The sequence below is a fragment of the Hemiscyllium ocellatum genome, chromosome 1 (assembly GCF_020745735.1).
Source record: "Hemiscyllium ocellatum isolate sHemOce1 chromosome 1, sHemOce1.pat.X.cur, whole genome shotgun sequence".
NCBI classification, from domain to species: Eukaryota; Metazoa; Chordata; class Chondrichthyes; order Orectolobiformes; family Hemiscylliidae; genus Hemiscyllium; species Hemiscyllium ocellatum.
In genome coordinates this window covers 76,575,660-76,603,195 of record NC_083401.1, presented here as the reverse complement: position 1 = coordinate 76,603,195, position 27,536 = coordinate 76,575,660, and the positions used below count along the sequence as shown (strand labels likewise).

General features: G+C 39.1%; 1 protein-coding gene across 1 annotated transcript in view; it reads right to left on the bottom strand.

The window, feature by feature from the left end:
* The window catches only part of mtrex (Mtr4 exosome RNA helicase), a 139,120-nt gene that overhangs the window by 25,292 nt on the left and 86,292 nt on the right, over positions 1–27,536 (bottom strand). The window contains exons 19-23 of the mRNA XM_060822963.1: positions 15,434–15,562; positions 12,942–13,052; positions 12,556–12,744; positions 10,232–10,395; positions 6,078–6,183 (exon numbers count right to left, since the gene is read on the bottom strand). Coding sequence (XP_060678946.1) covers positions 6,078–6,183; positions 10,232–10,395; positions 12,556–12,744; positions 12,942–13,052; positions 15,434–15,562 — 699 coding nt within the window. The remainder of the gene's footprint in view (positions 1–6,077; positions 6,184–10,231; positions 10,396–12,555; positions 12,745–12,941; positions 13,053–15,433; positions 15,563–27,536) is intronic.

Below are 27,536 nucleotides of genomic sequence, written 5' to 3'. Positions count from 1 at the left end.
TTCTCTTCTCCAAGTAAATTAGCTCCAGTACAGGAAGTCACAGCTCCACATGGTCCTTGAGTTGAAACAGACACAGCATGTGTACATGTTCTTTCTGTCTGCAATGAACAGGCCCATGATTCATATATGAAGCTTCCGGATTGTCAATCTTAAAGTTAATTTTCAATGTAATTCTTAGCACACACTCTTATCTAGCAAGCAGAGGATGGTTGGATAGAGGAAGTACCTTATTTGCTTCTAACAGCCAACATACTTAGCATGAGACTAGCATTGAAATTTGTATATCAAGTTGCTCACTTGTGTATTTAGGCAGCACATCTTTCTGGCTTGATGACAACATCCTGTTAGTAGCGAGCACCAGTTGTAGCAGCTACTTTTACCTGGTATTCAAACCTTACCTTATACCTTGTCAAGATAACTGGAGGTAGATTGGGCAATTTTTGAGACCAAAGCTGTTTCACAATATACAGTGAACAGCGTTCTGACCATGGTAACCGTGATCCAGCAGGGTGGTTTCTCAGTGCCTTTGTTCACCCTCAAACTTGCACAATGAACAAATGATTCAGGCCCTATTTATGAGTTTGCTGATAAGGTCAATTTTATAATGCAGAGAACGGTAAAAATCTCAACGCATGATTCAGAGAATAAAGACTTGCAGGCGATAGTAGTGAAAAACCTCTGGGTCAATTCTTCAACTAAGACATTAAGGAATCGTTTAGTTTATCCACTCTTCTGAAGAGGTCGAATTCCTAAACCATTCATTCTACTGGCCTGTCCATTGTCTCAATTTTGGAACCATCTTCCTGAGTCAGTTAGGATTATAATCTATTCCAAATAGTTGAGCAGATAATCAAGATTAATACAGCACAGAAAGCAGCCAACTGGCATACAGTCTATGTCAAGGTTGAAACTTCAATATAACACTGAAAATCTTTCAGTTGAGAGTTGGAAGAGACACAGTCTGCCTGTTCCTGTGGACAGGTGAGATGGGGCAATTTCCCAGTGTCCTGGTGAGCAATTATCCAAAATCAGCATAACAGATTACCAATACAGTTATGTCATGGGGACCTTCCTCAGTAAAGTTTGTTGAAATGCTTCTCACATATCGAAACTCAGTAACTTCAAGAAGCACTTAATTCCAAGCATTTGTCTCGTAAATCCCCTTTGAACCATGTCCAAGACATTTATATCTTCCTTCAAATAAGGAGACTAAAATTATACATAGTTTATCAAGAAATGGTCTAACAAGTGCTCAGTATAAATGAAGCATAACATCCCTATGTTTATATTCAATTCCTCTTGGAATAAAGGGTAGCATGCCACAAGCCTTTGTAGTTATGTGTTGTACTTGCATACTAATTTTGGTGACCCATGCACAATTAACACTTCAATCCTTTGCACCTCAGAATTGCCTTAATGCCTTAAATAGGCATTCTCTATTTAAGTAACTCTCTGCATTTTCACTTTTCCTGCCAAAGTGATTAACTTCATATTTTCCCACATCATACTCCATCTGTCAGATTGTTGTCCACTCACTACCACAATTCAATCTACTACCTCCAAATAACTTCTTCACAACAAAATTTCCAATGACTCTTTTAATGGTATTTAACAATTTACCTATCATTACTTTGCTTCTCTCATCTGACGACAACAGGACTATAATCTGATGTCATGTGATTTTTAACTTTGTCCACCCCAGTCCAACACCAGCACCTCCACATCATCTCTCATCTGAGATATCGATGTAAACTGTAAGATGTTGAGGCCTCAGCACAACTGAGGAACTCAACTCACCATACAGTGCAAATAAAAGACCCATTTACAAACAGTGTTTACTGCCAGCCAACTAGGCTAATCTTCTAGGAATGCTAATATATTATTTCCTCTATCATAAGTTTTTGTTTTCTGCAATAAACTTTGACATGGGATCTTATCAGAGGATTTCTGTGCTTAGTACATCTAGAAGCTTTCTTTTATCCATAGGATATATCACTCCTTCAAAGAAATTCAATGCATCAGTTAAATGTAATTTCACTTTGATAACACCATGCTGACTCTTCCAGATTACCTTGAGTTTTCTAAGTTCACAAATAAATGTATTTTCATGATCAATTTTAAGACTTTCCTCATGACAGATGTCAAGATAACTGGCTTATACCTTCCAGTTCACTGCTATTTTCCAAGTTGAGGGAACTTTGTTGAATTTAGGGAATTTTAGAAATGTAACACCGACTCATATTATCTCATTAGCTACCCTGGGATCAAGTCCATCTGTTAAATCTCTGGGATCAAGTCCATCTGTACCTGGAGACTAATCAGCCCATAGCTCTGGGTCAGATCACAGCTCTGTCAGTTTGCTTTGGATCACTTCCTTATGATTGCAATTTCATAGATGTTCTATTCTCCATTCTACCTCCTGATCTACATCTATGACACAAATGTTTTCTGTATCATCTGCAGTAAAAACAGATATTCACTGGTTAATTACAACTTATTATTCACTAGTAATGGCTCAGTTTCACTCTCTAGAGAAACAACACCCATACACCTTGCCGGTTTCCTTTTTAAATATGTAGAAACTTCTGCTACATTCTGAGTTCACTTCTCATACTCTTAATTTCTTCCTCGTGATTAATCTTTTCGTTGTTCCTTGCTGTCCATTATATTCTGAACAATCACTTGACTTGCCATTCACCATCGCGCAGTTGCATGTTCTTTGCTTGAATTTGCTGCTTTCCCTAACTTGGGCAGTTAACCAAAGGGTCCTCCCTTTGGAATTTTATACATCATAAAGTCAGAAGTAGAGGCATTCGCTTTTGAATGCGCAAGGTTCAGTAACACTCAGAACACCTTGGCAATGAAACAATCAGAGTTCATATGCAGAAAGATCTGGACAGTATTCATATTCATGGCAAAGAAGTACTGATCAATGATCACCCCCAACGAAAGAAAATAAACTTGCAAACAGACCTCAGAGCTAATCTTTCTTTGCACCTTCTCTGTAGCTGTAACACTATATTCTGCATTCTGTTTTATTACTTATGCAAGGTATGATTTGTCTGGAGAGCAAGCAAAACAATACTGTGCATATCTCGGCTCATGACATAATAAGAAATCAAATCAAATCCTCCCCTATACACTCAGTGACAGTATCATTACTGTATCTCTCTCATGCTGTGTGGCTCAATGATTATCAACATATTGAGAGTTGTGAATGACTAGAGCATCCAAGAAGCTCAATAGCATCCAGGACAAAGTGGTCCAGTCGAGTGGCTTCTTATATACTATCTCAAAATTTCACTTCTCCCAGCGCTGACACAAAGTGGTAGCATTATGAACTCCAAACAAGATACACTGTAACAATTCATCCGAGCCTCTTTCATCAGTACTCCAACCCACTTCACATGCAGAGGAACAGTTGAAGGTACTGGATACTGCAAAGCCCATGAGCCTTAATAACACTCTGGCATTCAGCTAAATGCTTGTGCTCCATGTAAACTGATATGTCCAGCCAAGTGTCCTATCACAGTTACAACCCTGGCAGCTCACTGGCAATCTGGACAATTGCCTCCCCGTCATCAGGAAATAATGGTTGAAGTTGTTGACAATGCCATCCAGTGACACTGCTCATGAATGCTCAGATTGTGTTCCACCAACTTTAATCAGCTCCTGAGCTCAATACAGCCTCAGTTTAAATATGGACTAAAGAGCAGAATTCCAAAGGAAGGTGGGAGGGACTGCTGTTGACATTATGGCATCAAAAAGACTTGGCAAAACTAGGGTCAATTGAATCAAGAAAAACAAAATCTCTTCACTGGTTGTAGTCATATTTAACACAAAGGAAGATGGGTTCTGGTTGCTGCAGGACCATAATCTCAGCTTCAGGTTATAGTCCTAGGAGCAAGCACCTTGAACTGCTTCACCTTTTCCCATGACGAGGTTATAAGTGTGGATGTGCACTCATGACTGCACAATGTTCAGCACCATTTGTGACTGCTCAGATACTGAAGTAATGTATGCCCACATGTAGCACAAGCTGGACAACATCTAACCTTCATCCTTCAGTACTGCCATCACTGACACACAGTACTAGCGGTGTCTACCATCTAAAGGGCAAGTGCAGTAGATGCATGGGAGCATCAACACTTGTTAAGTTCCCCTCCAAGTCACACATCACCCTCATTTGGGACTGTAGTGTTATTCCTTTATTGTCATTGAGTCAAGATCCTGGAACATGCTTCTTAACACCACAATGGCACTTACCCGACTGCGACCAAGTGGTTCAGGGAGGCAGCATCTTTGCAAGGGCAATGAAATAAGAGCAATCAATTCTCATCACACATCATTCTGACTTGGATCCATGTAATATTTCAGTGGTAGTTATGTCGGCGCAGATTCGATGGGCAGAAGGGGCTTTGCTGCATTGTATGGCTCTATGGCTATGACTCTGTGACTAAGGCTGCTTCTTTTTTCAAATTAATATTGTGCTAAAATGTCTAGAAAACCATCCTGAAACCATAATTGTGACATATCACTGTTCCTTTATTGGTGCTATGTCAAAGTCCCAGAACAACAATGTGGAGTACCTATGTGGCAATATTTCAAAATAGCAGGTCACCACCACTTTCCCATGGGCAATTTGGGATGGGCAACAAATGCTGGCCTAACTAGCCATTTCCACATAGAGAGAGGTAATTAAAAAAAAGAGAAAAAGTCAGGGTTTTCAACCTAGCTGTCTCAAACACATCCTCAGTATCTTTGATAGGAAAAGGTCCTTAACTCAGAGGTGCTGCAGAGTTCTAATTCCATCAGCATACATCATTACTCGGGCAACAAGGTCTGTGCTGATTCACTCACATTTGCGCATTGTTTGATGGTACTCAAAGATCTTCTGTAAATGAAATGACAATTGGATCATGACTTCCGGTGTGCCCATAATTTGGTTACACAGACACTTAAAAGCCAGATGTGAAGATCACAGGCAAAAGTAAGATAGTCATCATACACCTTCTCAACACAATGTTGTCCTCTGTTGCAAATATGGCAGAGACTGGCATGTCTGAATTGGGTTGCTAAGCCACACCTGATAATGTTCAATACATAGTTGACCACCATGGCACAAACCACAGTCTGACAAGACTAAAGGCTAAAACCAATTTAAAGGAAGGTATTGTAGCTGATCTACATATTTACAGTTCACATGTAACCTACACTTACAGTGTCTGAATCAACAGTCAGCTTAAAATTGTCCACTTTTCACATCATTATGCCGAATTTCATCTCCAAGTTCATATTTAAGATGTTAACCACGAACCTTAGAGAGAAAGCTAGATTTACAACACACTTCAATATTTTCAGAAATGTATTTATACTATTCTATGAAGTTGGACAAATATGATATTTAACTTGTTAAGACAATCTTCAATGTCAGCCAGATAGTGCTCATTATAGTTTACTCATGGGATAAATTTACTAAGTTTTTCTGAACTGTCAACAATTCAAAATGTTACGATTTAGAATTATATTGAACCCTTGAAGCCAAAGTTGGGTTTTCCTGAGCTTGCAAATGATCCAACAGACAAAGAAGTGTTTTGGTTTGATCAATATTCTTGATTGAGTTAAACAGATCTTAAACAGAAAATAAATCTTGCATTTATACAACATATTTCAGAACCAAAGTAGTTTCCAAAGCACACCTTACAGTCAGCTAAAATATTTTTCAAACTTAGTTAATATTGCACACAGTGAGCTACCACAAACACCAGGTAAATCAAGGAAAAAGCAGTAATAGAATGGAAAAAATTACTCATACATACCTTACTCCCCCCCTCTCAGTAACACAGCCCTAAGTGTTATGGTGTGCCTTGTACTGATATTATCCAACCACAGTTAGGTTAATTCCAATCAAGAACAAGGGAAACCATGACAAATCAAACTGTGGATACCTTTCTGTGTAAAAAAACTCTTCTTATTCTGATGACAAGATTAAGCTTCTGTATGCACAGGAACAAATGCCAGGATAATCATTTTACAATGCATTTTTTTAAAGGAGAAATGTCAATGAGTGTATTTACCTTCTCCTGAAATACAAAGCAACTCAGTAAGGCTGTAGCCTGCTCAGCTGCCAGATCATTGAAGATCCCATTAAACATCATTTCTGTCAGTAGTAGTTCATCCGCACTGCAAGAAAACAAATTATCTGGTTCATACTAATCACACAAAACCTTGATGGTAATTTGTATAATTCATGCTTTATTCCATACCTCTGAAGAATTATGCATAATTATATGTTATAGCATACTCATGTATAGGAAGTAGTGTTTAACAATTGAAGAACAAGTTGGTAAAGTTCTTAAACAAAACATGCAGCTAAGACTTTATAAACAGGAATCCAGAATGCAAAAATATGGATAATGCAAAGATCAATTTAAATCTCTGGATAGGCTTTAGTTTGTAAATTGCACATCTTCCCAAACCTTTTCCTGGAGTGACCCTATTTTAATGCAGATGTGAGACCCCAGCGTATTATCTTTGTGATTTGTGTTTGGGGTGGGGTGAGATGGAAGTAGCTAAGGACCATATGGGTAATTTTTCACAAATTATTAATATTTTTGGACATTAATGTTTTAACACCATGATCATTCATATGATCACAATTATTGCACTAGTTCATGACTTCAATCTAACAGCGTCTTTATTAATGTAAATGGGCTTGAATTATAAAGATTTTAATGTAGGAGTGTTCTAATTATTGAATGAATAATTCCTGATAATTGAAGGAATAGGGAAGTGATATAATTGCAAGTGTGTAATCAATTTGATCCTGATTAAATGTTATAGAATGTTGATGATTTTTGCAGCACATCCTGAATCTTAAAGTAATAGGGCTCTGATTATGAATGTAATAGGAAGCTGATATCCATGGAATAGGACTATTAGCAGTCATGTAACACTGTCTTTGTTACTGATGCAATAGATTCTGATTAGTGCAATAGATGGATTAGTAAACTTGCTGACGATATAAAGATCAATTGAGTTATGGATTGTGTACAAGGTTGTTAAAGAGTACAACGGGATATAGATCAGTTGCAGATATGGGTGGAGAAATGGCAGATGGAATTTAATACAGGTAAGTGTGAGGTGCTGCACTTTGGGAGATCAAATGTCAAAGAAAAGTATACAGTTAATGGCAGGATTCTGAACAGCATTGATACACAGAAGATCTTGGAGTTCAAGTCTGTAGCTCCCTGAAAGGAGCCAAGCAAGTAGCTAGAGTGGTAAAGGAGACATATGGCATACTTGCCTTTATTGATCAGGGAACTGAGTACAACAGTCAGGATGTCATGTTGATTAGGCCACACTGCATTCAATTGTGATCACCACATCACAGGAAGGATGTGGAGGCTTAGGAGAGGGTGCAGAAGACGTTGACCTGGATTAGAAAGTATGAGCTATAAGGATAGGCTAGAAAAACCCAGGTTGTTTTTTATTGAGCGGCGAAGGCTGAAGGGAGGAACTTAATAGAAGTCTATAAAATTATGAGAAGAGTGGATAAGGTTGATGATTAGAACCTTTTTCCCAGAGTTGAAATGTCAAATTCTGGGGTGGGAGGGGGGCATGCACTTAAGGTTAGAGGGTGAAAGTTCAAAGGAGTCTTTCAGGGCAAGTTTTTTCTAACACAGAGAGTGGTAGGAGTCTCAAATGCACTGCCAGGATGGTCATGGAGGCAGATAAGCAAGGGGCATTTAACAGACTTTTTAGATAAGCACATGAAGGAATAAGCAAGGAATGGAGGAATATGAACTAATGGCAAGCAGAAGGGAGTGGTTTCATTTGGTGTCATGTCCAGCACAACATCGTGGGCCAAAGGGCCATTTCGGTGCTGTACAGTTCTATGTTCTAATCAGAATTACCTTATTTCCTCTGTCTATCCCTTATGTATTCTATGGTTTCAATAAGAGCACTTTGCATTTTTCAAAACTCTAGAGAATACCCTCACCCTAACTCTAGTTTTCTCAAGCTCTCTTTTTAGAATAGCCCTGTTATCCCAGAAATAAGTCTGTTGGACTTAAATTGCCCTCCCTCAATGGCAACAGAATCGTCCTAAAACGATCTTCTGTGTATCAATGCTGTTCAGAATCCTGCGATTAACTGTATACTTTTCTTTGACATTTGATCTCCCAAAGTGCAGCACCTTATACTTACCTGTATTAAATTCCATCTGCCATTTCTCCACCCATATCTGCAATTGATTTTTTTATTGAGCAGCGAAGGCTGAAGGGAGGAACCAAATTTGCACACAGGACCCCAGGTACGAACCAAAGTTCAACATAATTGGAGCAAGACTTCATACTACTTCTGTACTCAAGTGCTCCTCAATAAAGCCCAAAATATTATTAGTCTTTCAAATTGCCTGCTGCACTTGAATGCAACCCTTCACTGAGTTAATGACAAAGACACCCAGATCCCTTTGTACATCTACACTTTCTAATCCCTTGCAATTTAAGAAATATTCCGCAAAATGGTAATCCTATATTTTTCTACATTCCACATAACTTGCCATGTTCTTGCTCACTCATGAGGTCTGTGCAAATCTCAGCAAGTCACTTGCATCTCCCTCACACCACACATTGTCACCTAACTTGGCATCATCCATAAACTTTGAAATATTACATTAGATCCCCTCATCCAAATCACTAACGCTGTTAAGAAAATGTGTTAAATTTATTATTGCTTTGAGGACTTAAATTTCAAGATAGCCAAAATTGGTTTACTTTAAGTTTTATGGAAATGCCTGGAATGGTTTCGTTAAAAGAGCTCATTCTAATTTCACAATGCATGTAAATTCCTGTAAATACATGACTGGTGATGATTGGTTGCTTTGCTGCAGAAACTTGCTGGGGCTGCTTTTGAATAATGACCCCATTGGAGAAGATACTAACTAAACAGGCAGAGAGTGAAAGAGCAGGTGGGGGATTGAAGAGAAAAGAGAGAATGTTTGCTTGTGTGCTTTGGGATATCTGAAGGAATGAACATTTATACTTCTATATTACTGAATGCATATGTTAACTAATCACTGCATCTTAATTTAATAAGTTTTTTTGAGAATAAAGCAAAAATTGTGTTTACTAAAAGACCCAGCTAATTATTTTTGTTTCAATCCTGCTACAGAAAAAGTATTTAATAGATCACCTTGGTAAGTGGGAACTTATTTTGTGTTGCGATCTGAGTAGTTGTGAGATGAGGGCAACAATGCAAGGTGACTCAGTAGTTAGCACTGCTGCCTCACAGCGCCAAAGACCTGGGTTCAATTCCCACCCCAGGCAACTATCTGTGTGGAGTTTGCACATTCTCCCCGTGTCTGCGTGGGTTTCCTCCGGGTGCTCCGGTTTCCTCCCACAGTCCAAAGATGGGTGCAGGTTAGGTGAATTGGCCATGCTAAATTGCCCGTAGTGTTAGGTGAAGGGGTAAATGTAGGGAAATGGGTCTGGGTGGGTTGCTCTTTGGAAGGTCGGTGTGGACTTGTTGGGCCGAAGGGCCTGTTTCCACACTATAAGTAATCCAATCTAATCTATCCAGCCTTGGTAATAGCAAGCTATGTTGGAAACGCATGGGTCCATGTAATGAACTTGCGAGCCACAGCCTGCCAACACAAGAATCCCATTTTCTCTTTGTTAACCAGTTCTTAATCCATGCCAGTATTGTAACGTTTATTGCATTTCTTCAGTTTTGCTAACTGCTCTCCGGTGACATCTAGACAAGTCTTTATTTACAGCACAAGTTAAGTAATAGTCTAAAACAACTTCAGCTTTGCACATATACTAAATAAAGAAATGTAAATCAGCCTTTAAAAGGGAGCTAATGTGAAGTTGGCTAAAACTGAATTGAAGTAGCTTTATTGTTGCAGCCACAATTCTGAAAGAAAGTAAAACTGCTGCATACTTAATACAAAAACTGCAATATAAATGCACCAAAAAAGTATGGAAGTGTCATGTTGTCATGGGCACATTTAAAACTCAAATCTTTTCACCTTGCTTAAGAATGAAGTGTGCTTATAATGGAGAGCAATGGTGACCTTGGGAATTATCACATGACTGGAGTTGTGGGGGCCGGGGTGGGGGAGAAGGGAGAGGTGGAGAGAGACCGACTGAGGAGACAACTCAAACTGAAATTTCCAAATGTTTTCATAAAGTGCAGGTAATACAAATTTGTTTCCTTAATGCCTCACCTGCTTATTTCACAAGCAACTCGTCCTTTCATTTCAATTACATCAGAAGAAGTAGCAAAGCCTAATCGTCTGATCACTCGTTTACGGCATTTCAGTTCATCCATCTGCAATACTGTTCGAGCTTTCTTCAGCTCTCGCTTTGCTGCTTTGATTTCTCCAGCAATCTACACATACAGATATACGAACATTCAATACATGCAAGTTATGATGTGGCACAATCTAAGCTGCACATATCTGAAAACATTAATTCATCTCGGGGTGTCAATACTTTCATTAAATCAAGTTCACAAAGTTATGAAATACATTTTTTTAATCAAAGCTGGACCATGTTACAAACTAATAACTTCAAACAAGTGATGAGCTAGGTAAAAACTGGGGAGATGGTGTGGAAAGTTAGAGCAAATAAATGAGGCTTATGATTGTGTGGAGGACCACAGCAGTTGAATGACACAAGCGATGATGGTGCAAGGCAACAATGTGATATTGAGCAAAGCACAGAAGAAATAGGTCCAGATAGTTATTCAATTGTTACAACAGATGATTTGGGAAGTATGTAAAAAGTGGCAAAATATGGAAGTTCCATGGTTGGTGAATGGCAGTGTGGGATGCCCAAGTTGTCATGCTCACTCTCACTCCCTGAAAGTTGGACTTCAGCTTTGGTAATGAGCCTCAAGATGTATAGATTCTTCCCAAATGCTTTCCCTCCACTTTGGGCATTCTTGGGTAGGAGGTTTATATAAACAAAAGTAGAGCATTGGGACTTCATTACCTCCACCATTCAAGATGATTCTGGCTGATCCTCCAGCTCAGAACCCTGCTACCATTTTCTTGCCAAATCCTTTGATATCTTCATCTTAAATGCTGTATCCAACATTTTCATGAAATCATACAATGTTCTGGCTTCAACTGATTTCTGCAGTCGTAAGGTCTACAGATTCAACACTCCCTAGGTGAAGAAATTTCTATTCATCTCAATCTGAAGTGGCCGACCCTGTATCCTTACACTGTGAACCCTGGTTGTGGACGCCCAGGTCATCGTGAAGATCCTTTCTGCATCTAACCCTCATTCTTTTAACTTCCTGTGAATATCGTCTTGACTGAACCAATCGCTCTTCATACATCATTCGTGCCACTCCAGGAATCAGTCTGGTAAACTTTTGGTGCACACTATCCACAGCCAGAACATTATTCCTTAGGTACAGCAAGCAAAACTGCACACAATACTCCAGGCGTGGTCTCACCAAGGCCTTGCACAGTTGCAGCAAGAAATCCTGTACTCAAATCATCTCACTATGAAGGTCAACAGACCATTTGCTTTCTTTGCTGCTTGCCAGACCTGCATGCTTACTTTCAGCAACTGGTGTACAATGATACCCAGGTCTCATCTCACTTCTCCCTTTCCCAAATTATTACCATTCAGATATTAACCCACCTTTATTGCTACCAAAGTGGATAACCTTCAAGGAGGAAGTGATGGTCTTCTGGTATTTTCACTATTCATCCTGAGTCCCAGGTAATATTCTGGGGACTCTGGTTCAAATCTACCAATGACAGAACTTGAATTTAAAAAAAATCTTAGATTAGGAGTCTAATGATGACCATGAAACTTTTGCCAATTGTTGTAAAAATCTATCTGGTTCATTAATGTCCCTTAGGGAAGGAGATATGCTATCCTTATCTGGTTTAGCCGACATGTGATTCCAGACCCACAGCAATGTGGTTGACTTTCAACTGCCCTCTGAATAATGAGAGATGATCAATAAATGCTGGCCTAGTCAGTGACTCCCTCATCCCATGAATGAATAAAAAAAACTCTTTGAGAACAAGGATGGGGACTCAAGTAGTATAAGGGGGAATCAGGAAGTGACAGAGAAGTTCAATGAATACTTTGTATCAAATGCATTTTTACTCAAAGATTCTATTATTTTTCTTAAAATCAACACTCGCAATTGAACTAAAGTGTATTTTTTAAAAAAATAGAGGATTTCTGCATTCCCTGTTCCAAATTCATGTCTTCAGTTTCTAGCATTTTGCTTTTGCTGGTAACACATACTCATTTGATCTAACGTTTCTCCCAACTGTTACTTTGGTCACATTTATCTGTAGTCAGTTTAAAAATATTAGTAAATTACTCATATAAACATTAAGCAATGGCAAAACGATCATATGGACACAATACACTTACACTTCAATGTTGCCTTGGCACACTAGTATGCCAAAGATTTATATGCACTGCAAAAATATGCATAAACATCATTTCACAGCCACGATAAATTAATCTTGTTTCCTCAAAAACAATATATTACACAACATAAGTCACTTACCTGTGCTTTCCTCTCACAAAGTCTGTAAACAGTTTCCAAATTTGAGTCATTATGCATGGAATGTGAATACATTCTGTGCTCAAAAGCCTCAATTTTCTGTATTACTTTCTTCAGTCCTTGATCCTTGATTCCCATGTCATCAATTGGATCAAGTAAAGGTACACCATCAGGAAATCTCTTTTGTACTTCCTAAAACACACAAAAATGTTCAGAATACAGAGTGAGAGAGCTATAAATCTTTGGCTAACAATGTATTTCATATAGATTTTTGTTTATTTTTCATTTTTAAATGTGCTGCAATAATTTATAATTCAACAAGGACAGAAAGTGAGGCAATTGGGACTGGAACTAGAGTCCATAAGTCTCAAATGAACAGCATAACGTACCTGTATTGATTTCAAAACACTTTGCCTGTTGTCTAGTGGTCTCAGATCTTTTGGAATATAGAGACGTACACTACTAATGGCTGTAATTAAATGAAGCAGGATGGGAACAACCTGTTTAATAAAGAAGTCACAAAAAAAAATTAACATCACATTACAGCCAAGTTAACAGAATACAAACAATGTTCAATTGGCAATGTACGCATTATCAATTATCAACAAGATTAAAAATTTATAGATGCCCTGGAAACCTACATATCCATTCACACCTGTGCACGAGAACACAGAACAAAATCAGAACAATATCAGACAGAAATTAACGTTGCAAGGTAAAATCTGGCACAGAGGCAGTTGTTTTATCCTAATTCGATCTTGTTAACTGGATTACTGAAATATTCCAAAATAGATTGAGCATACAAAGAAATTTGAAAAGTGTTCCTTTTGCATCAATTGAACATCTGTCAATTATGCTTTGCTGTCTCACATGTCATGTGATGGCTATTAACTGAGGTACCCAGACATCTGAAGATGCATCAGCAATATAAAATTTGATAAGCTAATTAAGTTAAAAACAAAAAAAAAGCATTAGAAGGAGAAAGCCAAACATATCTTCACATGGGTAAACATATGGGATGTGGAATGAAGGGGTGGAATTAGGAAGAGCACCAAACAGTGAGAATTAGCAAAATTGACTTATATGCTTTCTTGCATTTTCGTGTATTCCTACACTTGGCACCTGTTGTTTGCTGCTCAAAACTTTGCACTCAATTAAGTGGGACAGGACCCATTCTAGCAACAGTTAGCACATTCCAAGTTGGGAAAACAGATAAACATCTTAATTTTGTTTTTGTTCAAAGCTGAGTTTGGAGATTCGTATGAATTAATTTGAAGAAAATGCATGACATGTTGGACATCAAAATGACCCTAAAGAAGATAAACAGTTCAGTAAAAAGGAAAAGCAATACGTAAGAGGGGCAGATGAAAGACAGATACAGAGGGAAAACTTGAGTAATGCAAAGACAGAAATGGAGAAACTATAATAGAACAGAAAATGTAAAAACAAAAGTATATGAAAGACAGAGAAGCAATGTTAAAAAAAAATAGAAAAAAATAAGTAAAGAGTAGCATAAAGGCCTGGAAACAATGCCACAAAAAATCTAATGGTGCTTTGAAAAATCTTTGTGCTTGTCTTTTAAAAATTTACAAATGCCAGGTCTCCTGGAATTCCCAAAGAAATGATTAAACACTGGCCAATGTGATTTGGTCGTTTTAATTTTCTCCAGACTGTTCTTTCTATTCTGGATCTAATCTGTGGAAATATTTGTATTTCAGCAGCCAGATTTAAACTAGAAAGACAGACAATTACATATCGTATAGCAGTTACCAATTCACTGCTCTGGTACTTGGCTCTGACCAGAAAAGCAGGGCTTAACAATTATTCTTATTTGACATGAGAACAGAGAGTCTTAAATTACTCTTTGAACACTAACATTGCAATTTCTTTCTCTCATCTGCGGTTGTCTCGATAGTGATGATACCCCCACTGTGATGTTTTGCAAATGCAGGATGTGGCTCAGTGACCAAGAATTTACTACAATATGACAGCAAGTCAGGATGACGCAATTTGGAAGGGAAATTTGGAAAGGGATGTCGTTCACGAAATATTGCTGTTCTTGGTCTTCTGGTAGTAAAGACTGTAGAGACAAAAGCTATTAAATAAAGCTTTTTGGAGTTTCTGCAGCACAACCTACAGGCAATATGCGTTGCAGCTACAGGATCAGTGAATACCGAATGTGGGAACAAAAGCAGCAATAAAGAGAATGTTCATACACGATAACTCAGGATCTCACATATTCTTTAGATGTCCTCTGCATCTGGTTGATGCATGGCTCATTATTTAGAATTGCAAATGGTGCTGATCGTGGTGGAACCATCAGCAAACAACCCCATTCCTAATTTAAATACAAGGCAAAGATCAGTGATGAAGAATTTGAAAATAGCTGGGCAGAAAATGCTGTGTTGAGCAATACTTCTGAAACATCTTTCCAACATGAGGCCTGAAAGCTGTCAGAATCCCTCAGTGATAAAGGGTAGGATAAGTGCCAGTTAGAGAGGGAGTCCAGATGTTATAACTTGGCCAAGTTCATGGCCTCAAGATTTCAATTCAGGGCCGCACTTGTGGCCCCAAATCTCAGTTTGGAAAGCCGCCCACTTGAGGAAGACATAGCCATTTCCTCAGGCTATAATGATTGGTCTAATAGTTGCAACAAACTTTGTTTGCTTTGGCAAGCAAACGGGGAGAAGTGTGGAGTTGAAGACACAAAAAAATGCATGTGTAAAAAGTAAGCATGTTCCTGATGCAGCATCATCAACTGGAGTTAAATATCTGTCATCAGGGTTTTAGTTCTGGATACATTTAAGACCAATTCCAAAACAATTAAATGGTAGTATTATTTTTTTTTTAATTGCATTGAAATTAACTGTAATCCACAAACCTGCATCTCTCCTTTCTCCCCTGGTTTAGCTGGTTTAGCTGCTCCTGATGCTGCAAGTTTTACGCTGTCTTTATTGCAAAGCAATAAAACCTCCACCACATATAAGGGGTCCAGTTCTCCAGTGTTAGGCTGTGAATATCAACAAGGATGAAAAACTGTAACCAGAGTTCTAATATTTTTGAGTATCTTTTTGAAATGTTTTATTACTGACAGCCTGCAAATTCAAGAAAAATTAAACACCTGAATAAAATAAATTTTTTAATAAACAGATATGCAACATAAATGCTTATAAACTCAAGATGTTAACATGTATAGCTTTATGACTTCGTTATTTAATTAATATCATAAAAATGTTTGTAAACTTAATTTTAAAATTGCTACCTAGATTTAAAAAGATTTAGCGAGGAGTAGGGATGAAAGAAAATGTTCCAAATGGGAACTGTGACAATGGTGATCAAATGTCTTGTGATCTGTATTGTATATTCAATTTTTAAATTAATGTCGGGAATTGTACTTGCAATATGTTAATTACAGTTAAGACCAAATATGATAGCATTCTAAAAGATCAACAACAGGTCAACATTCTATATCAAGTGATGATTGATGTATTTGAAATTTGGTTACTGTAATGTAATGCAGAAAACAAATTATCTGGACAATTCGAATACTAGTCCAGTTTCAATATCACTATGCCATCACCTATTCCTACTGATCCTTTTTAGCCTGCTCCACCATTTGAAAAGGTGATGGCTGACATTTTTCCTCCATTTCAATTTTCCAAATGATCCTCATGTTTTTTAATTGCTTTGGAACCCAAAAATCTAATTGCAGTCTTGAGTATACTCAGTCTGCACTGGCTTCAGGTTAAGAACTTCATATTCTGGGTCCCACAATTTAGAAAGGACAACCTCTCTAATATGCATCCCTGAATCAACATCACAAAAACAGACCATCACATATCCCATTGCTACTCAGACATAGGAATTGTATTAATGTTACAGTCTGTAACATTCTCAATCACATTCAATACCTTCCTGATCTTGGTACACATGATCAGATCCAGAAGGACTTCAATCTTTATAAGCAGCAAACAGTTGAGTTGATGTGTTGTCCGTGTACAAATTAGGGGCAGAAGTAGGCCATTCAGTCCTTCAATCCTGCTCCACTATTCAATACAACGCGGTTGATCTGTTTTTGTTTCAAACTCCACATTGTGCCAATCCTAATAATCTTCAATTCTATTTCCTAACAAGAAGTTAATTCCACTCCATCATCTTCTAAGACAAAATATTTGAAAACTGCACAATCACATGGCAGAAAAGAATTCTCATGATTCCTGTCCTATATGAGTGACAAGTAAGTTTAAAACGGTGCCCCTCAGTTCTCAACTCATCCATGAGGAAACATCCTTTGCAGATCCACCTTGTCAAGGCCACTGAAGATCTTTTACATTAATCAAGCTGCCTCTCATTTTTATCAACTTTAGTGAAAACAAGACCTGGACAATAATCAGGTTTGGGCTGAAAACTGGCAAGTAATGTTCATGCCATGCAAATGATGGGTAATAAACATCTCCAACAAGAAACAAATGAACCACTGCCCCATGACATTCAATGACGTTACCATCACTGAATCCCCCATAATCAAGATCCTTAGGGTTACCATTGACCAGGTACTGAACTGTACGAACAAGGTAAATGCAGTGGCTCCAAGAACAAGGTCAGAAACTCAGAATCCTGCAGCGAGAAGCGACCTCCTCAAAACCCCAGACCCTGGTCCAGCATCTATAGGGCACAAGTCAGGAGCGTGATAGAATACTCCCCAGTTGTCTGATGAGTGCAGCTCTAACAACACTCCGGAAGCTTTAGATGATCCAGGGCAAACTAGCCATGGATCCACACACAGTCACTCCCTCCATCTCTGGCGCTCAGTAGCAGCAACGCATATGATCTGAAACATGCATTGCAGAAACTGACCAAAAATCCTTGTGACACCTTCCGAACCTGTGACCACTTTTACCATGAAGAACAAAAGCACCAGATACATCAAAACAAAAAATTGTAACGTCCCCTCCCAAGACACTCACCACTCAAACTTGAAAATATATCATTCCTTCAGTATTGAAGGTGCTGGACTTCCCTCCTGAACAGTATTGTAGGTCTGGATTAACCGTGTCTGGACTACAGTACAGAAGGCTGCTCACCAGCACCTGACCACCTTCGCAAGGGCAAGTTAGCGAAAAATAAATGCTGGCTCAGCTAAGAAGTCCCATATCCCATGAATGAATATAAATAGCCATGGGGAAGTAAAGCACAGAATCCTTACTTTTTTTTAAAATCAGTTTTTCTTCTTGTAAAGTACTGTGTTCCACAAACTTATTGATTTTGTGCTGTAGCTTCATACTAACCTTTGGTGACTTGTGCAACAGAACACTCTGTTCCCTCTGCACTCATTCCCTGTTTAAGTAATACTCAGCTGTTCTTCCTTTCAAAGTAAACAACTTTACATTTGGCCACATTAATAACAGAATATGAAAGCTAATGAATGAGATTACTCAAGGACTGAACTGGCAATGGCTGCACATTGATCACAACTTCCCAGTGTTGATTAGCATGGTTGGCTGATATCAGCCAGCGTAACATCAGTATCATAAACCCTGGGTTTCAGAGGAATATGTATGGTATGGCTCCTTCTCCATCTCCAAAAGCTCTTATGAAAAATACAACTAAGTGGACATCCTGTAAGGATAAGATTTGGTTTAGCCCCAATTACATCTCTCATTCAGCCATCCATCTCTAGTCATTCACTTCAAGACTTGTATATAAAAATGAACCACTTAAGTCATGTACTGGAAGAGGCACAGAGTGTCCAGAAAACTGTAATCTAGTATGATCTTCAGCATAAGATAGAAGAAATAACAATCAAAACAGTGATAACTACATGCTTGCACTACTCAGAACAAAAAGAGAGAATATGGCACAGTTTTGTGTTGTTTTGGGAATTCTACAAGTTTGCAGCCCAAATTGTTACCCGTATCAGTTTATATTCAAGTACTCATAAACGCTATCCTTGTCAGGGTAAATTGAGTATGATATATTTGAAGTTACATTTCCATTGTTACAGGAATATGATTCTTATGCCAGGGAATACATTCACATTTATTAAACACATGCCTTATAACGGAAAGTGTGAGATAAAAACTACAAACGTTTTTGCTAATTCTACATCATAAGAGAATTTGTGACAAGAAAATGAGTCACAATTAAGTAATATTACCCCAAATTCAACAATATTTTCTGCCACAAAGTGCTCATTTCTGCATTGAAATTTTCTAGTGAAGAATATCTTTTGCTTCTAAGTGGTTCATCTGTCTTTTGTAGCTGGTAAATCAATTTGTCTAATTAATATTAATGATTAGAAGTATCTAATATATCCCATTGTATGCAACACTGGGATATTTTCATTCTTGCAGCTACCACTCATCAATCATGTATATCACCATGATATCTTATGCTGTACTCAATAGTATCACCATATTGGCTTATTTCCCCATGCTGGATTGATGTTAATAATAACACCTTTCAAGTGTTCCCACTTACCAAGTGACCAGAAATCTAAGCAGCAGTTGCAACAAGAATAGATTCTCTAACTTCTTAGTAACAAATTTTTCTTTGAGATACTGTTGGTGGAAGTATAAGTTGTTCACATGAAAAAAATGCATTAAAAAAAAAAATTGGAGTGAACATAAATGTATCTGGTCATTGCAAAAATAAAAATAGAGTATAACCAAGCCATTCCTTAGATACTGCATTTCTATTTGTACAATGCTTGCTTAAATAATGATCAAAATGAAAAAAGGCAACATAAATGGCAAGTCATCACGTAGTTGTCACTGATTAATGAATTCAGGGAGAAGTTATTCTTCAGTAGAAAGTAAAAATGTTATCATTGCTGGCTGCTATCTAGGACTGATACCCTACTATGAACATTGTTGCATAAATAATTTGACATGTAGTTTCCTTTCTTTTCCAAGGTCTACTATTGCCTGATGTGTTACTATTAAGAAAGCAGACAGAACGTAAACACGGTTAGAGTGGTGCTAGAAAGGCACAGCAAGTCAGGCAGCTGGGAAAATTGACATTTAGGGCAAAAGCCCTTCATCAGGAATGAGATTGGGAGCCTCGGGAGTGGAGAGATAAATTGGAAGGGGGGGGGCTAAGAGAAGTAGCTGAGAGTGCAATAGGTGGATGGAGGTGGGGGTGAAGGTGATAGGTCGGAGAGGAGGGAAGGAGGATTGACAGGTGGGGCAAGTCATGAGCTGGAAGATTGGAACTGGGATAAGGTGGGGGGGGAGGGGAAAATGAGGAAACTGGTGAAGTCCACATTGATGCCATGGGTTGGAGGGTCCCGAGGTGGAAGATGAGGCGTTCTTCCTCCAGGTGTCGGGTGATTTGGGAGTGGTGATGGAGGAGGCCCAGGACTTGCATGTCCTTGGCAGAGTGGGAGGGAGAGTTGAAACATTCGGCCACAGGGTGGTGGGATTGATTGGTGTGGGCATCCTGGAGATGTTCTCTGAAGTACTCTGCGAGAAGGTGTCCGGTCTTCCCAATGTAGAGGCGACCACATCGGGAGCAACGGATACAACAAATGACATGTGGAAGTGCAGGTGAAACTTTGAGGGATGTGGAAGATGCAGGTAGTCTGATTAGCAAGTTTACAGATGACACTAAGATTGGTGGAGCAGCAGATAGTGAAGGGAAATGACAGTGAATACAGCCAAATATAGATAGATTGGAGAGTTGGGCAGAAAAATGGCAGATGGAGTTCAATCCATGAAAATACGAGGTCATGCATTTTGGAAGATCCAATTCCAGAGCAAACTATACAGTAAATGGAAAAGTCCTGGAGAAAATTGATGTACAGAGAGATTTGTGTGTTCAGGTCCATTGTACCCTGAAGATGGCAACACAGGTCAATAGAGTGGTCAAGAAGGCATACAGCATGCTTTCCTTCATTGAATGGGGTATTGGGTACAAGAGTTGGCAGGTCATGTTACAGTTGTATAAGACTTTGGTTCGGCCACGTTTGGAATACAGTGTACAGTTCTGGTCGCCACATTCCCAAAAGGATGTGGATGTTTTGAAGAGGTTGTAGAGGAAGTTCACCAGGACGTTACCTGGTATGGAGGGCACTAGCTATGAAGAGAAGTTGAATAGATTAGGATTATTTTAATTAGGCAGACAAAGGTTGAGGAGAGGATCTGGTCGAGGTCTACAAACTCATGAGAGGTATAGACAGGGAGGATAGCAAGAAGCCTTTCCCCCCCAGAGTGCAGAACTCAATTACTCGGGGTCACAAGTTCAAAGTGAGAGGTGAAAAGTTTAAGGGAGATATGCGTGGAAAGTTCTTCATGCAGAGGGTGGTGGGGGCCTGGAATGCATTGCCAGCAGAGGTGTTAGGGGCAGGAACGATAGTGCCATTTAAGATTTATCCAGACAGATACATGAATGGACAGGGAGCACAGGGATACAAATCCTTAGAAAGTAGGTGACAGATTTAGATAGAGGATCTGGATCGGCACAGGCTTGGAGGGCCAAAGGGCCTGTTCCTGTGCTATAATTTTCTTTGTTCTTTTAAAGCCAGCTAAGAGATCCATAGAAGTAAGAGATGATGGGAGTGGCATTTTTTTAATATAAGGAATAGCATTACAGCTGTACTTAGAGGGAAATTATTTGTGTGGAACTGAGAAATAAGAAAGGGATGATCACCTTATTGGGATTGTATTACAGGGACCCCCCCCCCAATAGTCAGCAGGAAATTGAGAAACAATTTTCTAAGGACAGTTCAGCTGTAAGAATAATAGGGTGGTTATGGCAGGGGATTTTAACTTTCCAAACATAAACTGGGACTGCCGTATTGTTAGGGGTTTAGATGGAGAAGAATTTGTTAAGTGTGTACAACAAAGTTTTCTGATTCAGTCTGTTGATGTACCGACTAGAGAAGGTGCAAAAATTGACTTCCTCTTGGGAAATAAGGTAGGGCAGGTGACTGAGATGTCAGTGAGGGAGCACTTTGGGGCCAGTGACCATAATTCTATTAGTTTTAAAATAGTTATTCGAAAAGCATAGATCGGATCCAAAAAGTTGAAGTTGTAAATTGGAGGAAGGCCAATTTTGATGGTACTAGGCAAGAACTTTCAAAAATTAACTGGGGACAGATGTTTGCAGGTAAAGGGACAGCTGGAAAATGGAAAACCTTCAAAAATGTGATAACTAGAGTCCAGAGACAGTATATTCCTGTTAGGGTGAAAGGCAAGAGAAATTGAGGTTTTGGTCAAGAAAAAGAAGGAAGCATATGTCAAGTATAGACAGCAGAGCTCGACTGAATCCTTAGAAGAGTATAAAGGCAGTAGCTGTTAACTTGTGAGGGAAATCAGGAGAGCGAAAAGGTTTGAGGAGAATCCAAAGGGATTTTGTAATTATATTAAGGACAAGAGGTTAACTAAGGAGGGAACAACAAGAGATCAGCAAGGCAGCCTATGTGTGGATCCACAGGTGATGGGGGAAGATACCAAGCGAGTATTTTGCATCAATGTTTACTGTGGAAAAGGATATGAAAGATATAGAATGTGGAGAACTAGATGGTGACATCTTGAAAAATGTCCATATTACAGAGGAGGAAGTGCTGGATGTCTTGAAAAGCATAAAAGCGGATAAATCCCCAGGACCTGATCAGGTGTACTGTAGAACTCTGTGGGAAGCTAGGAAAGTGATTGCTGGACCCACTGCTGAGATATTTGTATCATTGATAGTCACAGGTGAGGTGCCAGAAGACTGGAGGTTGGCTAACATGGTACCAGTATTTAAGAAAGGTGGTAAGGAAAAACCAGGGAACTACAGACCGGTGAGCGTGACATCAAGCTATTGGAGGGGATCCTGAAGGACAGGATTTACATGTATTTGGAAAGGCAAGGACCAATTAGGGATAGTCAACATGGCTTGACGTGTGGGAAATCATGCCTCACTAACTTGATTGAGTTTTTTGAACAAGCAGCAAAGAGGATTGATGAGGTCAGAGTGGTGGACATGATCTATATGGAATTCAGTAAGGCCTTCAACAAGATTCCTCATGGTAGGCTGGTTAGCAAGGTTAGATCCCAGAATACAGAGAGAACCAGCCATTTCAATACAGAACTGGCTCGAAGATAGAAGACAGAGGTGGTGATGGAGGATTCACTTTCAAACTGGAGGCCTGTGACCAGTGGAGTGCCACAAGGATCGGTGCAGAGTTCACTGCTTTTCGTCATTTATATAAATGATTTGCATGTGAACATAGAAGGTATAGTCAGTAAATTTGGAGATGACACCAAAATTGGAGGAGTAGTCAACAGAGAAGAAGGTTACCTCAGATTACAATGGGATCTTGATCAGATGGGCCAATGGGCTAAGGAATGGCAGATGGAGTTTAATTTAGATTAATGCGAGGTGCTGTATTTTGGAAAGGCAAATCAGAGCAGGACTTTAGACACTTAATGGTAAGGTCCTGGTGAGTGTTGCTGAACAAAGAGACCTTAGAGTGCAGGTTCACAGTTTTTTGGAAGTGGAGTTGCAGGTGAATAGGATAATGAAGAAGGTGTTTGGTATGCTTTCCTTTATTGTTCATAGTATTGAGTACAGGAGTTGGGAGGTCATGTTGTGGCTGTACAGGACATTGCGTATGCCACTTTGGAATTCTGTGCGCAAGTCTGGTCCCCTTCCTATTGGAAGGACGTTGTGAAACTTGAAAAGGTTCAGAAAATATTTACAAGGATGTTGCGAGGGTTGGAGGATTTGAGCTATAGGGAGAGGCTGAATAGGCTGGAGCTGTTTTCCTTGGAGCATTGGAGGCTGAGGAGTGACCTTATACAGATTATAAAATCATGAGGGGCATGAATAGGGTAAACAGACAAGATCTTTCCCTGGGATGGGGAGGCCGAGACTAGAGGGCACAGGTTTAGGGTGAGAGGGGAAAATTTAAAGAGAGACCTATGGGGCAACGTTTTCATGCAGAGGGTGATGCACATATGGAATGAGCTGCCAGAGGAATTGGTGGAGGCTGGTACAATTACAACATTTAAAAGGCATTTGGAAGGGTATATGAATAGGAAGGATTTGGAGGGCTATGGGCCAAGTGTTGGTCATTGGGACTGGATTAGATTAGGATATCTGGTCAGCGTGGACGAGTTGGACCGATAGGTCTGTTTCATTGCTGTACATCTCAAGAATTTCTAATTCTGATGAAGAGTCATTGCATTCAAAACATTAACTCTGCTTTCTCTCCACAGATGCTGCCAGACAAATTTTCTTAAAACTCGCTAGCTGACATACTGCTGAGTTTCTTCAGTAGTTTGTGTGTTTTCATTCAAGAATTTGGGTGTTGAGACATTTCGTCTTGGATGATGAGCTTCAGCTCCCTGCTTGGAGTTTACTTGATAAGAAACACATACCAGAAACACTTTCTATTTATGGAATTCCTTACTCTCGTTTTAAAAAAAAACCATTGCAATTTAGACTTACTAAAGATGTTTTTTGAAAACAAATACTCAGGATATGGTCACAGATTGCAAGATTATCGTTTGTTGTCCAGCCCCAGTTCCTTCACAAAGTTTAGTGAGCCTTCCTCTTGAATTTCTTCAGTCCCTATGCGGGTGGTGCTCCCACAGAATGACAATTAGATCAGGTATTTAAATAGACATCCAGCAATGAAAAGGAACAATGATATACATTCAAATGAAGATAGCCTGCAGTTTGGAGTGATGGCGTGATGAGCATTTGGACATGTTGAGTTACAGTGCATCATTGGTGAAGGGAATGGATACCAAATTAACCAGCACGGGAACCAACCAAGCAGTCTCCTCTTTTCTGTCTTGTGCCACACTTCGTTAGCTATTGCAGCTGCACTTACTCAATGGTGTAACATTCTTACCTTTTCCCTAAGTGTTCTCAGCAACAGACAGGGGGTTAGTCTACTTGGTTATGGTTACCTGAGTTACATTTCTAGTTTGTTTGCTAGTTTACAAATTCTGTGGAGGAATATGCCCATGAAATATTCAATCCAATCCAATGAACTGCAGTGCACTACCTCTTGCTAACCGTAATAAATTAAATTTCTAGTTGTGGTCTGATATATTTGATTTGGCAAATAATTATTGTCTTGGTACTCAAATAAATTACAAGCTTACAGTAGCTCTCCCTATTACTTTTAAAATGTACCTCATTGCTAGAAGGATTAATTAATTTGCTATCTTAGTTTCTTTTGTGTGTAAAGACAAATTTCAATACACAAGGATTGTGCAATTGCCTGTGGGAATGGATCTTTATGCAAGCAATGAGAATAACAATTTTCGTCTCAATACTATCAGAATATCTCCACCTCATGCCAACTCTCACTTTAATTCAAAATAATGCCTAAAAGTCTTTGCAAAACAGCTTTGTTACAAGTGCCCAAGGAAAACATTAACAAGGAAAAGGCAATTAAGAGGGCAACTCCAAGGTTTAATTGAAGTGTTTTTTAAGAGTGTTCAAGAAAGAGATAAGGTTACAACTCAATATTCCAAAGATTGGATACTTGACATTGACAAAGCCATTAATAACATGAAAGAAGGGAGCAGATAAAGACAGTATCAGAAGAATGCACATTTGTGGATGTGGATTGTGGTGTCAGACAAGAATATTTGAGGAAAGTAGATAATACTGAGGCTGCAGAGTGAGTTACTCACTAAAACTAAAATTGTAAATTTATATGGTTTGAATGAAGGCCAGAATGATAAAGATGATTTGTGACCAGGACTTAGTATCATGTCACAGAGTTAGAGTTATATAGCACAGAAACAGATCTTACGGTCCAACTCGTCCACACTGATCAGATATTCTGACCTAATCTAGTTCCATTTGCCAGCATTTGGCCCATGTCCCTTTAAATCCTTCCTAGTCATGTGCCCATCCAGATGCCTTTTGATTGTTGTAATTGTAACCACCTCCACCATCTCTTCTTGCAGCTCATTTCATACATGCACCATTCTCTGCATGAACAAGTTGTCTCTCATGCTGCTTCCCCTCTCACCTTAACCCTATTCCCTCTAGTTTTGAACTTCCCTACCTTGGCTATTTACTCTATCCATGCCCCTCATGATTTTATAAACCTTTGATAGGTAACCCTCTGACACTCCAAGGAAAACAAAACGTCCAGCCTATTCAGTCTCTCCCTATAGCTCAAATCCTCCAATCCCAGCAACATCCTTGAAAATCTTTCCTGAACCCTTTCAAGTTTAACAAAGTCTTTCCTATGGCAGGTCAGTAGAACTTTAGAGGAGTTGAAAGTTACAGACAGTAATGACAGCTTCAGTAGCAGATGGGTTGAGGTAAGATAAACGGAGAACACGAGAGAAACTGTAGATGCTGCAGAAATCAGAGTCGAAAAGTGTGGGGCTGGAAAAGCACAGTATGTCAGCAGGATTCAAGGAGCAGGAGAGTCAAGTATAAGCCCTTCATCAGGAATATGAACTTACTGATGTGCAAGTAGCTAAGAGTTTGTGATGGAGAAGATATGAAATCAAAAACTCAGTTTGAACTCAAATAAAATAGTAGTGGTGTAAGTAATCTAAAGGAATAGCTGGAGAGGTGACATGATTGGCTATAGGAGCAAAGATGATATTTCTTATCTTCTGGTTCAGCTGGAGGAATTTGCAAATCATCAACATATCTGTCAAGCAATGTAACAAGAGAGAATCAACAGAGATATCAACAAAAGTGGGGGAAAGTATCATTATACAAATGGAAGTATTGAATGACATTATAAGGAACATCACATAAATGTGGAAGAGGAAGAGCCAAAGTACGGATCTTTATCACACTTCAAACAAGAAACATCAGAGTAATCCCATTCTGTTCTCCTAAATCATTTTGGTTGGAGAATTTCTTTTCAAATGCACTAATAATTAGACTCCTCATTTACATTAGAATGTTATAATAATACTCAAAATATCCAATTTTTAAAAAATAAAATATGGTATTCATTCACAAATGCCACTGAGATAGGTGTGTTCATTGCTCACTGTAGAATCTAACTTGGGCACAAGCATTAGAGAAGGAAGGAAAAACCAGGGTCTGGAACAGGGAGAAAGTAAACGACCAGAGTATGCTGTCTGAGGAGACTACTCTAAAATCAAGTTTATTTTAAAGTCAATCACAGAACAAACCATTTCCAAAGGCCAAATCAGCATGCACATGCACGCATCTGGGGGAGAAGGAATGAGAGAGAGTGAGTTAGATTGTGGGGGTGACAATAGAATTTGAAGAATGAAAGTGGTCTAATTCCGACTCGTCGAAGATTGCGGTGGTGGAAAAGCACAGCCAGTCAGGCGGCATCCAAGAAGCAGAAGAATTGATGTTTCGGGAATAAGCCCTTCATCAGGTATTAAGTTAAGATAAAGGCTGTTTGAAATAAATTGTTGTTTCTTCAAAACTGACAAAAATCTACTGCAAAGACAGCTGCTGAATGTCAGAGAGAGAGAGAGAGAAAGGGGTGATGAGCTGCCTTCTTGAATTGCTGCAATGCATTTGTTATAAGTACACCCACAATGCTGATTGGCACACTTTAATGATTTTTGACTCAGCAATGGTGAGGAAACAGTGATATATTTCCAAGTCAGGATGTTCAATGCCTTGCAGAGGAACTGAAACAACTTATCACACAATTTCAGTTGCTGATTTCACCACAATTATCCATTAGGAGCGAACAAATCTTCATCAGATCTGCAGTGTCATTTCCCAGAACAGGGCAACCGCATGACTATGGACTATGCTTTGGCTAAGGACCTGTAACAGTGCACTATCCCCTTCAAATGTACTTTCTTTGAGTGTGCATGATTCTGTGAACAAGTGTGGCACCTTCAGATTTCAAGTTGAGCACATAAATAAACAATCCTCATAAACCCTCAAAAATCTTGCTGCCACATCTCTCTCCCTCTCTCACACACAAAAACGTTTCTCTCTGAAGCTCAAATGAGTATAAAACAGGAACAGTCCTGTCTCACCTTGTCCAGAACAAACTCATGAATGTCCCA